This window comes from Squalius cephalus, assembly GCF_949319135.1.
Source record: "Squalius cephalus genome assembly, chromosome: 4".
Lineage (NCBI taxonomy): Eukaryota > Metazoa > Chordata > Actinopteri > Cypriniformes > Leuciscidae > Squalius > Squalius cephalus.
This window is the reverse complement of record NC_137125.1, coordinates 50,254,172-50,269,018: the sequence shown is the minus strand read 5'-3', so window position 1 is coordinate 50,269,018 and position 14,847 is coordinate 50,254,172. Positions and strand designations below refer to the sequence as shown.

Below are 14,847 nucleotides of genomic sequence, written 5' to 3'. Positions count from 1 at the left end.
TTTCCAGGGGCGTTTCTAGGTTTTAAAAACATCAGGGGCTGAGGCCAAAACATCAGGGGCTGGGGGAGGGTAATTAGATAACATGATTCGATGCAGAGAATATTGTATATTGTAGGCCTATATGCGGGGAGGGGGGGGCAGACTGGTTTAAAAATTCTGCCACACCAGCCCACATTACCTCACAGACACGCGCATTCAAATGTGCGGTAGTTAGGGGGGTTCTGGGGTATGCTCCCCCGAGAAAATTTGGATTTCTCGGACCTACATATGTGCATTTTAAGGTGTTTGAAGGCCAAAAAAAAAATGGATAACAATAGCTTTAAAAGCATGTCAGTGGGCAGTAGCATAAATTATTTGTCAAGCAGTTGACGTGAAATATTCAAACACATTCGAGGACCATACAAATATAACTTATATATATAACTTATAAATATATATTTATACTTATTAATTTTGCTTATAGTTTCTGTAATTAGCAAAGGACATTTGTGTTAAATAGGAATACATTGTAATAATGTTAATCAAGCTGACTAAATCACACGATTGCGCAGCAGTTCACATGCACTCACAATAAAAATACAATATAATTTAAAACAAAGACAAACTCATTATACAAAGGAAATAATATTTCAGATCTAGACAAATTGAGTTGCTTATAGTTAAAAGAATGTCATGAACGATCATTTAGGCTAGATGTATTAATGGCATTTGCAATGAAATAAGGCAACTTATGATTTACATGGTTTACATAGGCTATTGTCCGATTTCATATTTGTCAGTCAACTTCTCAAAATACATTCGGGGCTACACTCAAAACATTCGGGGCTGGAGCCCCGGCAAAATCGGCTGGCGCCGCCCCTGCATATTTCCAAGGGAAACGGAATATTGAACAGAGGGCAGGCTTTTACTTTAGCGCTCCTCCTCTCCATCTCTGCTCATAGCAGACTAACGGTTTGAGGGGAGTGGTTAAGCGTTTTCAAACCAAGCCGTCAAACTGACGTCATCAGAAAAGGAACGCCATTCCAGACCGGAAGTAACTTTTCAGATTTTGATTAAAGATTACGACGGCAAACAATTTTTTTTCTGTGTATTAACTTGCTCACCACAATTGTTCAATTAATTGTTCACCACAAGACTAGAAATATGCGCTAACAAAGTAAATAGGGTCAATTTTGATTTCATGTCGACTTTAATACCTAAAACCTACTCGTATTCCTGAAACTGTCGTGTTGTGTCAGTCATTTTACACTACTTTTCAATAATTTGGGGTTTATTTAGATTCAACAAGGGCACATAAAATGTATCAAAAGTGACAGTTAAGACATTTTATAATGTTATAAAAGATCTGTTTTAAATAAATGCTGTTCTTTTGAACTTTTCTATTAATCCTGAAAAAAAAAAAAAAACATAAGTTTCCACAAAAATATTAAGCAGCACAGCTGTTTTCCACCTTGATAATAATAAGAAATGTTTCTTGAGCAGCAAATCAGCATATTAGAATGATTTCTGAAGGATCCCGTGACACAAAATTCAGCTTTGCAATCACATAACTAAATTACATTTTAAAATATATTAAAATAGAAAAGTTGTCATAATATTTCACAATATTGTGGTTTACTGTAGCCAATCAAATACATGCATTTAAAAATCCTACTGACCCTTACTGGATTTGTCCGGTTTATAAGTAGACACATTTTTCCCTATAAAATTATATTTTAGCACATTTTAAAGCAGAGATTTGTAGAGATGCACAGTATATCTGTACCATATCAGTTATCAGCTGTTTTTAACATTATTTTAATTTTCAACCAATTTTGAATGTTCATTTCCCATGATTTTTACGTGTAACACCCAACTGAAATCTTTATAAACACTTATTATTTAATAACACTGTTAAATGTCATTTTTAAAGTAATTCTTAGGTTTATGAGGAAGTGTTTGGAAAACCTGTTTGAAAATGATCTTTATTGTTGTAATTTTGTTTGGTAACGCTAGTTTCTTCAATGGTGTATTTGATTTCAGGATTGACTCAAGTTTTAAACACTTCTGTAGAAGCATTTCACTGAACACTGAAAGTGTTGCACCTCGTCCTCAAACATCTCTCTGATCTCTGCAGGACTCTAAGATCAGTTCTCTGGAGCGCAGTCTGAGGGATCTGGAGGACGAGATACAGATGCTCAAGTCAAACGGTGCTCTCAGCACAGGGGAGAGAGAGGAGGAGATGAAACAGATGGAGGTCTACCGCAGTCACTCCAAGTTCATGAAGAACAAGGTAGAACCTGTGGCTCATGGGCATTACGGTGCTTTTTTAACCTGTGCAGGTCGTGTGTTATTTGATCGCAGATTTAGGTTGATGTTGAATTTTAGCAGGCGTCTTGTGGCGCTGTAATATGATATGACATGCATCACAACTAGCTAAATAAGCATACAATTGTCTACATTTTCATTTTATCTGGTCAAAGTTGTCTTGATAACTTCTTCATTGTATTATTTTTATTTATTTTTTTTACCTTTATTTTACCAGGAAGTCTCATTGAGATCAAAAATCTCTTTTACAAGAGAGACCTGGTCAAGGTAGCAGCCATACATAAACACAACATAGTAAAAAATAATAATAATAATACTACATACAATCATGCAAAAATCATTCAAATACAAGGACCTCTCAAGAAAAACAACTACATGTCTCCTTTACCACATTTTTTATGATGCTCTTAAATTTATTAATTGATATACACGTTTTTAGTTTAAGATCTTTTTGCAAATTATTCCATGCCCATGGTGCATAGTATGAAAATGCAGTTTTCCCCAAATCTGTCCAAACCCTGGGTACATTAAAAAGCAACCACTTGGAGGAGCGTAGCTGATAACTAGCAGAATTGAGACAGAGGAGGGTACAGACAGAGGTTATGATGTTATTATCAGTACTAACTTTTATCTTGACCTAATACACTGTTAATTTGTGTTTATATTTTTCTTCTTTAAAAAAAAAAAAAAAAAATTATTAATTGTATGTGTAATATTTTTCCTAAGGAAACTGTTTACCTTTTAAACATATCCTTTTGAATGACATTTAATTGCAGCTAAATCATAACCGCATGGCCTGTGCGGTGAATGCTGATCGGTTTAGTAACGCTGACGGCATCACGTGAACGTGGGTGGTGTTTGATTGGCCGCAGGGCGTGCATGCGAGCTGGTGGATGGTGATTGGTGGTTGTTGCAGTAACAGCGCCCTCTCCTGACAGGTAGAGCAACTGAAGGACGAGCTGGCGCAGAGCGAAGCGCACGGCGAGGAGCTGAGAAAGCGGGCGGCTGAGCTGCAGCAAGAAGTCTCTGCCGTAAGACACCCAGAGAACCGGCTTAGAACTCGCACAGCTCTGCTTCCCTCACCAGAGAGAACGTCTCGCCCACTCAGACATCAGATAGGGCTCTGGTTCACGCTAACCTCAGAAAAGCCCACTGACTGACCGACTGGCCGGCCCTTTAGCTTAGGGCGTTTTTTTTCCCCTGCAAGAGATTCAGTGTATTATCTCTCATATATACGGAAGCCCTGAGGTGTCGGATAATTTTATAAAAGTTAATGTCATACATTATTTATGCTGCCTTCTCGGAGTAAATGGGCAAAAAGAAAAAGAAATCCCAGTGTAAAAAATAAAGCGCCCCCAATGGTCGAAGTTGAAACTGCATATGTTGTATAGCGATAGTGTAAGTAATAATAAAATAGAAATAAAAATGGAATCTTCAGACATATTCTTGGGATGCATGATATATTTTTCACTATATTGGTGTTGAATTTTTTTATATATTAGAAACATAATATTAGGCCTAGCCCAGTATTTATTTTTTTCTAAACAGAAATCCATGTTCTGTAAATTAAAATGTGTGTGTGTGTATATATATATATATATATATATATATATATATATATATATATATATATATATATAATATCTCATATCTCAATCAGTAATTTTAGTACTTTTGTTCAACTTAAATATATTTATTTCAGTTAGTTGCCAAAGTAATATTTCTAATAAAATTAAAATTAAATTCTTAAAAGTTTTTAGAAAAAGGTAAAAAAAAAAAAAAAAAAGTATGTAATATTTATATATTTTTTAATTTCAGCTTTATTTCGTTTACCATAAACATTTTCTTATAGTTAAAGGACAAGTTCGGTATTTTACACATAAAGCCCTGTTTACAGATCGTTTCTGATGAAATAGAACGGTTAAGATTAAACTTTTGACAGATGCTGCTGTCGCGAGAATTTTAGGTTTATTTCGCTTCCCACCCCCCCTCAAGAATGGTAGTCTATGTGCACTGGAACAATCCTTCCTAAAACGCATTAAACTTTCATTTAAAAAGAGATGAAACTCACCGAGTGGACAGGGGTGTTCACTGATATGCTCATACAAAAATCGCTGCAAAAGATGCTTTCCAACAGGTTTTATCGTAGTTTTTGTCCAACTCCATTGACTTGCATTGAATGTGCTGTGTGAGGTACGGTATTACTCCGCCGCTTCTTCTTCTGCTTCTTCTGTGTATTCAGTGAAATGCCAGCGGTTTGCTTGCAATTGGCAAAGGTGCATTATCGCCACCAACTGGGCTGGAGTGTCTATTATTCAAGCTCTCAACGGAAGAATCTACGGGTGTGAGACGTTTGGAAAAATAGATCCACAGTTTTACAACGAATGGTAAAACACCTGTTGGAAAGCATCTTTTGCAGCGATTTTTGTGTGAGCATATCAGTGAACACCCCTGACCACTCGGTGAGTTTCATCTCTTTTTAAATGAAAGTTTAATGCGTTTTAGGAAGGATTGTTCCAGTGCCCATAGACTACCATTCTTGAGGGGGGGTGGGAAGCGAAATAAACCTAAAATTCTCGCGACAGCAGCATCTGTCAAAAGTTTAATCTTAACCGTTCTATTTCATCAGAAACGATCTGTAAACAGGGCTTTAAGTGTAAAATACCGAACTTGTCCTTTAATCAGTGCATCCCATCTCCCCAGTGTTCTGATTAGTGGTCGATCACTATAGGCTTTTTTACACTGATTAACAACCTCAGTCTTTTTTTTCCCATTCTAAATTCAACTCGAACAGAACACGATATTCCACTGACTAAAGAACTCGTGGGAAAAGTGCTTTTGGACACAAAGACAAACAGTAGCATTGCTTGACAGTATGATCAGGGTGGGCGAAGGATGGAAAAGGTCCAGGGCGGTGAGGGGAACTGTTCAAAAATATTAGCTTTTGAGTCTCGACTCGTTTTCAGTGGCCGCCTGTGGTCATAATAGCAGGATCAGTGGGCGGCAGTGGTTCGGCCCGACGGGTAAATTTGAAAGTCCCAAGGTTTCTCTGATCAGGAAAGCAGAGTCGCCCAGCGCTGTGCTGAGAGGTCGGATGCCACTCTAGACTCCCACGATACTTTTCACTCGTTTCTCTTTCTTTTCCTCTCCCTCTTGTTTGTAGCGCTGGTTGGAGTAGCGCTGAGAGCACTAATGTCCACGAGGCTTGAGTCTGTCTCTCTCTATCACTCTGACTTGTCTCTCTCTCCATCTCCTGTGCCTGCGCACGCCTTTATTCACTAGGGTGACTGGCAGCCAGTAGAGTTACAGCTTTAGGCCATGCTAACCTGCTATAGCTGCCCCAGTGCATGCTGGGAATGTCAAGACTGTGATGTTTGTCTTTTTCTTTGCAGATGAACACTTGTTGTCTGTTTTATAGTGTCTTAACTCTTTGTTTACTGTCTGTGTGTAAAAATGGATTTAAATTTGTACCTAATTCAAATGTTTGCGTATCTTGCAAGCATGAACATGAGTGTTTTGTGGATGATTTGCTAAGCTCGATTTAAGCTCAATACATCAAGTGCTTCTCTTCACAGGAATTGCTATGTGGTAAAACAGCCTGGTAATGCTCTGCCTGCTTGAGGAGTCTAATTCAAGGAGTTTAATTTGACTTAGATGAGGCTTCACACTTGGTATAATTACAAAATTCCACTTTTGTTCTCACATCAGACCTGAGACTACAGGTTTCATCCTGTTTTGCTGCGTTTGCATCCGATGAAGGTGTTTTAGGGGCTTTGAGGTCTTAGGAGGTCTGGCTTGAAGGAGTTTTCTGGAGAGTTTTCAACATATTCAGACTGACTGTTTGTCTTGCACAGATTGACCAGGTGAAGCAGGATCTGTCCCGGAAGGACACTGAACTCTTGGGCCTGCAGACTAAACTGGAGACCCTCACCAATCAGTTTTCTGACAGCAAACAGCACGTCGATGTACTCAAAGAGTCTCTCACTGCCAAAGAACAGCGTGCTGCCATCCTGCAGACTGAGGTAAGAGTTACGCATTGAATAGCATGGCTGGATAAAAGTCAAATAGAATTTACAAAGATGGGAATTTTCTCGAAGTTCTCGATGGATTATTTTTCTACCAAACTGACTTTCAAGAAAAGTTTTGTTGGAAAATGATGCCATATTGAGAATGTTTATATATACACACATACATGCATACATACACACATACATACATACATACATACATACATACACATACAAACACACATCTAACTACCGTAATGGATATCAGAATCAGGGGATTTTAAATGCTTTTACGTTCACATTTGAATGGAAATTTCTATAGTGAATATCAACTTGTGCTACTATTATGTTCGATTTCTGAGTGAGTTGCAACGAATTGGTCAAACGTGATCACAAAGTGGGCTGAATGATTCATAAGCAGATCGATCTAAATAAAAATGATTTTTAATACTTGTACAAAAAGAGAGGGAAGAAATGAAAGAACCTTTTAAATGAGCATAAGCCATGTAGAGAGAAATCAGGAGTGCAGAGGCGTTGTTCGTGTAAACATGGTTATTGTAGTTCTAGACTAAATGTGAGCATACATTTATTCATCTCACTTTCACAAATATTCAGTATTATTCAAAATGAATAGAAAAAGTGAAATGCAAACTCAGAATATTACACATATCTCACTTTATTAACCAATGGCTTTGCTGCTGACTTTTGGTGATCCAGTTTAATTGTACTAATAAGCAAAAATGCCTTTAGATTTAAACATCATATTTGTGCTTCATTTTTATGTTTTTATTGCTAAAGTAAGAGTGTTGAACTTACTTCTCCTGCAATCCAGAATGGCAGCACAGCTAAGAGGTTTGTTTGAGCTGCGCCCTCTACTGTACAGGCGTGAATTTACATATCCTTCAATAAAATGAATTTACATATCCTTCTATAAAATGTTTGCAAGGCATTAAACGTGTATAATCAACAAACACCAGTTAATTAACTATCAATACTAAAAAATACCATACTTCTACTATAGATTTATCACATAATTGTAATACAATAATATAAATGATAAAATACATTTCATGCATATTATACTCTGAACATAGAAAAGCTTTTTAAAATCCCCTTGAAGTAATTCAAGTTTTTTACATGCTGAGAATACATATTATTAACAAACTTTATTTAAAAAAATTGTAATAAATAATGTTTCTTGTCTTTTTTGTGTGGAAAAAACATTCTTTCCTGCAGTTTCCCTTCTTGACCATCAGGGGGCACTGTTGTATCAAACATGTTATTGGGCTGTTGTGAAGTTGCTGGGGCATGAATGGCTTCTTTGTGTGTGCTTTTAATTCTGTACTTAGTCTATCATCACACCTTTTATCATAATCCAGTGTTACCAGTGCCAGCATGTGATTCATGGAGTTTAGCTGATGGTTAATGTGCCCTGACTGGCCAAGTATTAGTGTGTTCCTGCACATTGTCATGAATAATAGTACTTTAATGTACATTAAGAGTCAGTCCATGCATCTGTATGAATTTTGTGCCTGTGTGCATTTCAGGTCGATGCTCTACGTCTACGTCTGGAAGAGAAGGAGACCACGCTTAATAAAAAGAGCAAGCAGATTCAGGAAATGTCCGAAGAGAAGGGAACGCTCAACGGAGAAATTCACGACCTCAAAGACATGCTTGACGTCAAGGAACGCAAGGTCAACGTGCTGCAGAAAAAGGTAAAGGCCGTGGCCGTATCAAAATAGTGTTTTACTTAAAATCGAGGTTCGATGGTGTTTTTGTGTTCGACACAAACCTTTTCAAGGATCTCAGCAGAACCATTGCGGTAGCGCATGCATTCGTAAACATCGACGCGCCCCTCAAACGCATGTCATTTCCTCCTCCTGAACATAGATGGCACTGTTAGGCCACGTTTAATGAGTTCTGGCGAAATGCATGAAACCAGCCTCACCAAATATCCCTCTGTGTAAATTTCTGATTTCTAAAAGTAGGGAAAAGTTGTGTTTGTGATGGCGGCGGAGTCTCCTGTTCTCAGAAATGACACACATAGGCCGTTAACCTCAGGCTAACAGCGGGCGCCAGGGTTTATATGTCTGTTCTGCATCTTTCATATCCATGCAACAGCTGTTTGCTTCTACCTCAAATGCACGTTGGATATACAGGAAGCCGTAGCTTTCGCCGTTCCCGCCGACATCGCTTTTCATCGTCAGTATTTAGGGTGCAGCTTTGAACTTCATTCCACAATATACAAACTTTGACAGAAATCGGCACACAAGTCAAAGCTGTCACTGACACGTTTCAAGCTTGTCGTGCCCTGCTCTTTGCGTCTGTCAGAGGATGTTTCCATGGTGACCCATGAGGCAATGCTTCGCAGTCACATCCGACTATCAGTTTCAGTTCTTCTGCGCTGAGATCATAGGCTGTACAAACAAGCCCCCCGTCCGCTGCCTCATTAATCTTGACTTAGGGATAGTCTGAGTGCACGAAACCCACAGTGAGCTCACCTTTATTGGGAAAACAGGAAGTTGTGCATCTCTCTAATGGACATTCCAGGGATAATGTTGCAAATCATGCTCCTAAGATCGCTGTAACTTGTGTCATATGTTATTTTACGATTAAGTTTCCCAAAGAAGCACATGGATCATTTGCTATAAAGTAGAACTGAAGTAGGTTTACTTAAATAGCTAATAGCTGTACCCCTTTGAATTGCACTCATAGTTTACAGGAAGTGGCTTTTGACTGATAATAGCAATCCTGGAAGACCTTTTAAGGTTGTAATTTTTTTGTTCGTTGCTAATTCAGACTTAAGGATATCGCTTTAATGGCAAATGCTTGCTTTTTCCCAAGTTTCTTTCTCAGTTGTTGTTATATTCATAATCCAATGTCCAAATTTGTGAATATCATCAATAGTTTTTTTGTGTACTTCCAGGTTTTATTAACCATTTAAATGCATGAATGTTTCGCCAATCGTTATTACATATTTGTGTCTTTAGCGACCCAGATCTATATGAAGAGTTCAGATGCAAAAGCCTCTAAGTGCCATCTGAAATTTTCTTCTAGAATGATCATTTTTATCAAGCTTGTATATTTAAGTTCAATAATTTCACTTAAATGGCAATGCAAATTACCTATTAATTGTCATTTAAGTGAAATTACTTAACTTAAATATACAAGCTTTATAAAAATGATCATTCTAGAAGAAAATTTCAGATGGCACTTAGAGGCTTTTGCATCTGAACTCTTCATATCTAACACGGATGGATCTCTACCTGTCATGATAACATAAAACTCTCCTGATATTAGAGTAACAGTTACAGAAGAATAAAATAAAGCATATTTTGTTACCTTTCGGAGCTTGGAAGGGTTCAGTTTGAGCAGATGTTTTATATAATCATCACTGTCATCATCAGAGCTCATTTCCCAGTACATTCAGCATCTGTTCGTGATCTCAAACATAATCTCAAAACTATCATTTTCAACATCTTCAAAATCAATATTTTGATCACTAACAGCTTCTTCTCTAGATCCACCATCAAGTGACAGTGAATCTAATATTTGATTGCGTTCAGTACTTGCTCTGCAGTTTTGCTGATGATACTTCCTATTCTTTTGTTTTCTGCCTGCGGTAACTATGAGTGAAACGTCACTTCATCATTGTGTATCAGACATTGCCACCTTGTGGAATAAAGGGTGAATTGCACTTATTCAGTCATCAAAGATTATTGTTGTGCAGAAAAAAATGTGCTTACACTGTTACACACCTTGGGTCATTAGCGACACAATAACATTTTTACAAAAAAATTATGAGAAAACAGGCATTATTATTATTATTTTTTTCTTGTTATATTGTTTATAAAGAATTGATTGAGGAAAACTAAGAATGTTGATGTCTAACTTAAAAAAATTAATGAGGAGTGGTAGTGAATGACATTAGAGGTCACTAGATTTTAAAAGGGAAAATGCGTTTTAAGGCTAAAGAAAATGTTGGTTAAAATAAGAGAGCTCTTTTTAAATCACTTATAAACATGTTATAGTCATAAAGTCATGCTTGCGTACTTGCTGTTTTGGGAGAAAGCCCGGGTTTTATTGGAGAGTGTCTCAAATATAAAGATCGGGCACTTTCTTATAATTTCCTGATCTTTCTCGTAATAGTTTTTGTCTCTGATTTGGCTGTTTTCGTTCTCTCTTCGCCTCAACCGCTTTGCTTCTCTTCACAGTTTGAGTCTGAAAGCCTCTCAGAGTCATCGGGGGCACAATGAACTTCTTTTTTTTTTTAAGCCAAGTGCTCTCCCAAGCCACAGAAAGAGAAACATTTAGTTTCCATTATAGTGCCTGATCCGTTCTGTATTGCCCCAGAGTTGTTCCTAATGGCCATAACACATTGAGACAGTGCTATGAAGGTATGCATGGGGCTGCTCAACAGGACACCATTCAACGCACAGGTCAAACACGAGAAAACGACAGACCGTACAGAGGAAGCAGGATTACATCCAGCTAGGAAAAACTAGCACATACGTATCATTTCACATTTTTAGAAACCTTCTGTCCTGTTAAAGGGAACATTTCAAACGTGCCGCACAAATCCTGAAAAGTAAAGCCAAAATATTTTGATCGGCCCCCTGGTGACTGGCTGATAAACCCTGCCCTCGTCATGTAAATGAATGGGATGTGATGTGATTACACGTCAAATAATTTTTTTCTGAACATTTTTCTCTCATTTTAGGTAGTTCTTATCATGTTGACTTATGTTCAAGTGTTTGTTTTTCCAATAAGTTTGGTTTTAGTAAGTAATTTGATGCTATAAAAATGGGGTGTAACATGATTGATAGCTGGCCTTTATTTTTTTTATTTTTTTTTTACAGTGGAGGGAAACACATCTTTCATCTTTTATTTGCAGTGACATGTCATGGACAAAATCATTGCATAGTTTAAAATTATAATGTTATCTAAACTTCCTCAGTTCCTCAGGTTTGTAGTTAAAAACAGAACTAATCATGATTTTGCCATCAGCTCATTAACATAAGACCGCCTACATTTACATAAGAATTACATCACCCGCCCTGATGAATGATGTGTGCACTGTCTAGGGAAGTGTTAGCCTATCACAGCAGAGTTCATTTGCATGAATTCTGCAGATTAAGTAGCAAAAACAGCTGTTGCATGTATGAAAGGTTAGTGAGAGTGGAAAATATAATGGAAAAAAAATTAAATCATTGCCGGGTTTGATGTTAAAAACCTTTGCTATCATTACAAGCAGGCTTTAGGGAAAAATAAAATGCTAAAAAGTGTCGAATATGTCCCCTAAAAAAGCCACACAGTTTAGTTTTATTCAAACAACACATAGCGCTGTTACATTTGTGGATACGAAAATGAGCTTTCCTAGACTGTGTGTGTCTGTGTATATAAGTGAGTAAATGAATAGATACACAATGTCCTGTGATGTATGCATTCGTTCTCAGAGGAGGCCGAGCCTGGGCTCGTTTCTTTTTTCTCGCACTCTCCTTTAATGTCTGAACATCATTTTTTTCTCTCTCTCTGAGCTGTTTGGCTTTGTAATTGTTTTCCCAGCGGCTCCGGTTCATGTGCGGCGCTCTCTGCCTTCTCAGTGGCACGGTTTGCCTTCGCGGATGTGAGCGAGTGCATGCTGAACGGAGCAAAACACCTCTTCCAGCGGCTGCCGAGAGTTTTGGGCCGCTCTTTTCTCTCTTTGTTTATATTCAGTGTTTTGTGTTTAACCGAACACTTACCCTTTAACAGCCTGGAAAATAACGATAATTTAATTTGCAACTGTCAGATAAGGTGGCAGACAGATCCGCAGTGGAAGCGGTCGAACTAAATATTGAAAACAGCGGTTTGGATGGGAATTCTTTCGCAAGTTCACGGCAGGACAGGCTGCAGAAAATAACATTTGTTAATGCAAGGAGGGCGGAATACAAGACACAGTTCAGCAGAACTCGCTCAAGTATGTAAACTCGAGTCGAACGTCTTGATGGAGAGCAGCTCTCTTTGCCATGAGAGGGTCGTCAGAGACACTTTGTCTTGTGGATGAACATGGGTAGCGCTAGGGTGGGCTTCTGGGATGTTTTTTTTACCGTAAAGTTTCCACGTCTGGAGATTTTTATCATTATTAAATCCATTTAGGATTGCAATTAGAACAAAAATAGGCTTTAGACTATCGGCATATCACATCTTATTTTGAAACGAAATGAAATAATTGCACATAAATCCTGGTCTGCAGACGATACCAAAGAAACTAAACCTGTTAGTTGACTTTGTGGTCAGAGTTTCGCTCCATTCGGATGTAATAAACACCCAATATTCAGCGTTGCTCAAGGAATTTGTTGGCAACCTTTGAAACACAATCCAGGACATCGAGGTTCTTGCAAAACACTTTTATTAAGAAACATGAAACATGTCATGAACCTCACAAACTTCAGCAGATCCAACAACTGTATTTCTCTTAGAAGCAGCATTCAGCCTGCTAGCATTTGAACACACTTGACACCTTGACGACATAAAACTGTCATCAAAGTACAGAGTGCATTGGACCGCACTACCGTTCAAAGGTTTGGGCTCAAAAGTATTAATTTCCTTTTTTAAATAAATTAATACTTTATTCAGTAAGAATGCATTACATTGATCAAAGTGACTGTTTTCAGCATTCAACCAAATCAGCATATTAAAATGATTTCTGAAGTATCATGTGACACTGAAGACTGGAAGTAATGGCTGAAAACTATATGGAAAAAGAAAGTTTTTAATATTTCACAATATTAGAATTTTTTTTTAAATCAAATAAATGCAGCCTGTGTTATTTACTTTAAGCCTTTATATATAATGCATTATTACAGTATTTTTAATGCATTCATTATTCCGTGTAATGCACCTTATAATGCATTGAATGGTCTCATGAATAATTGTAACCACAGTTATAACACATTATAATACTGATCTATTCATTGAATACACCTTTAGAAAGTATAATGCATTAAAACACATGACAAACAACCAATTTCAGATTTAACAAGGAATCTGCAAGTATTATAATGCATTTTAACTTTGTTTACAATTATTTCTGAAAATATATAATGTGCATTATGAATACCTCTATGATGCATTATACATAAAGGCTTTAAGTAAAGTGTTACTGAGACGTCTTTCAGAATCATTTAAAAAAATCTTTCTACCCCAAACTTTGCAAGCCAAAAGGGTCAGCATTGTTGTTTTATTTAAAAATCCATAAAAAATGTTTTCAATTGGCGGAGACTATAAGTATAGTGGGACATCTTTTGTTTCCGCTCCACTGAAATTGAGAGTTTTACTTCATTAACAATGACTCACCGCACAAGTAACTTTTCAACATGCATTATCGAGTGTATCATATTGCAGTATTTCATCGAAGGATGTCCCAATGCACATTCACAGAGGGTTTGGTGTAAACTCTGAACATTCACTAACCCCTGAAACGCCCCTGTGGATGAAGAACTTCCAATTTGCTACACTTTTAAAGGCTGGTTCAGAACGCAGAACGTTTGTGTGCTTTTTTTCCCCCTTCTTTTCGACGGCTAAGGGGTTGAAGAAGGCTAACAGGCTTAGCACCACAAGGAAACAGAGCGTGTCGGGACTGAGTTGTGATCTTGCTGAGAAAGAGCCTCTTACATTGTTTGTTACCATCCTTCAGTAGAGAGAGAGAGAGAGAGAGAGAGAGAGAGAGAGAGAGAGAGAGAGAGAGAGAGAGAGAGAGAGAACACAGACCGAGAGAATGGAGCTTTAAGAGGGCACATGCTAATAAGTGCCTTGTGTTAAAATAATGATAAAACCCACATCAAAAGGTTGAGAGTCTTAAGCCCCTAACAGTCTGATAGAGAGCGAGAGAAAGATCCTCTCTGCTTTCGACTTAATTGGGGAAAAGAAGTTCTACAGAAGTTTGTAATTAATCGACACTTCCTCCTCCTCACTTCTCCTTTTGCTCTCCCTGTTTCTCAGACTTTTCAGTTTCAAAGTGCTTTTAATAACATGTTTGTTTTATACATTATAAAAATGCAAATAAAACAAAGTTTTACATTTTTTATGGTAATACTGTACTTTGAAATTTGATCAAATATTTTGTTTTATTGCAATAGCAGGCCCCTTATTATTTGCATTTTTATAATATGTGTAATTTAATTTTACACTTAAATTAATTCATATTTTACAAAAATACAAATAAAGATTATTTTCTTCTTCTTCTTCTTCAATATTTTTGTGGAAACAAAGAGACATTTTTTCAGGATTCTTTCAATAAATCTTCAGTCAAATCTTAATGTCCACAAACTTTTGAAATGTCATTGTTCATGTTTAGTAAAAAAAAAAAAAAAAAAAAATCGGGTAACAGTAATTGCTATAAACATCATAGTTATTGTAAATAATAACTGCATTTGTTTTATTTTGATTTTAGCTTTGAAATTTGTAGCAGAATTGCTTTTATAAAGGAAAGCATTTTGAAACTTCCATCGGTAAAACTCTCATAAATTACTGTACGTCTCTAAATCCGTGC

At 37.1% G+C, this 14,847-nt stretch overlaps 1 protein-coding gene across 12 annotated transcripts in view; it reads left to right on the top strand.

Moving 5' to 3' along the window:
- Positions 1-14,847, top strand: part of erc1b (ELKS/RAB6-interacting/CAST family member 1b) — a 202,286-nt gene that overhangs the window by 35,797 nt on the left and 151,642 nt on the right. For 5 of the 12 annotated variants that reach the window (XM_079868403.1, XM_079868413.1, XM_079868412.1 and 2 more), the window contains exons 5-7: positions 2,117-2,272; positions 6,162-6,329; positions 7,862-8,029. In XM_079868403.1, the coding sequence (XP_079724529.1) occupies positions 2,117-2,272; positions 6,162-6,329; positions 7,862-8,029 (492 nt within the window). Of the gene's footprint in view, positions 1-2,116; positions 2,273-3,245; positions 3,339-6,161; positions 6,330-7,861; positions 8,030-14,847 lie in introns of all 12 variants that reach the window. The other 7 variants (XM_079868411.1, XM_079868409.1, XM_079868408.1 and 4 more) reach the window with 2 other exon arrangements.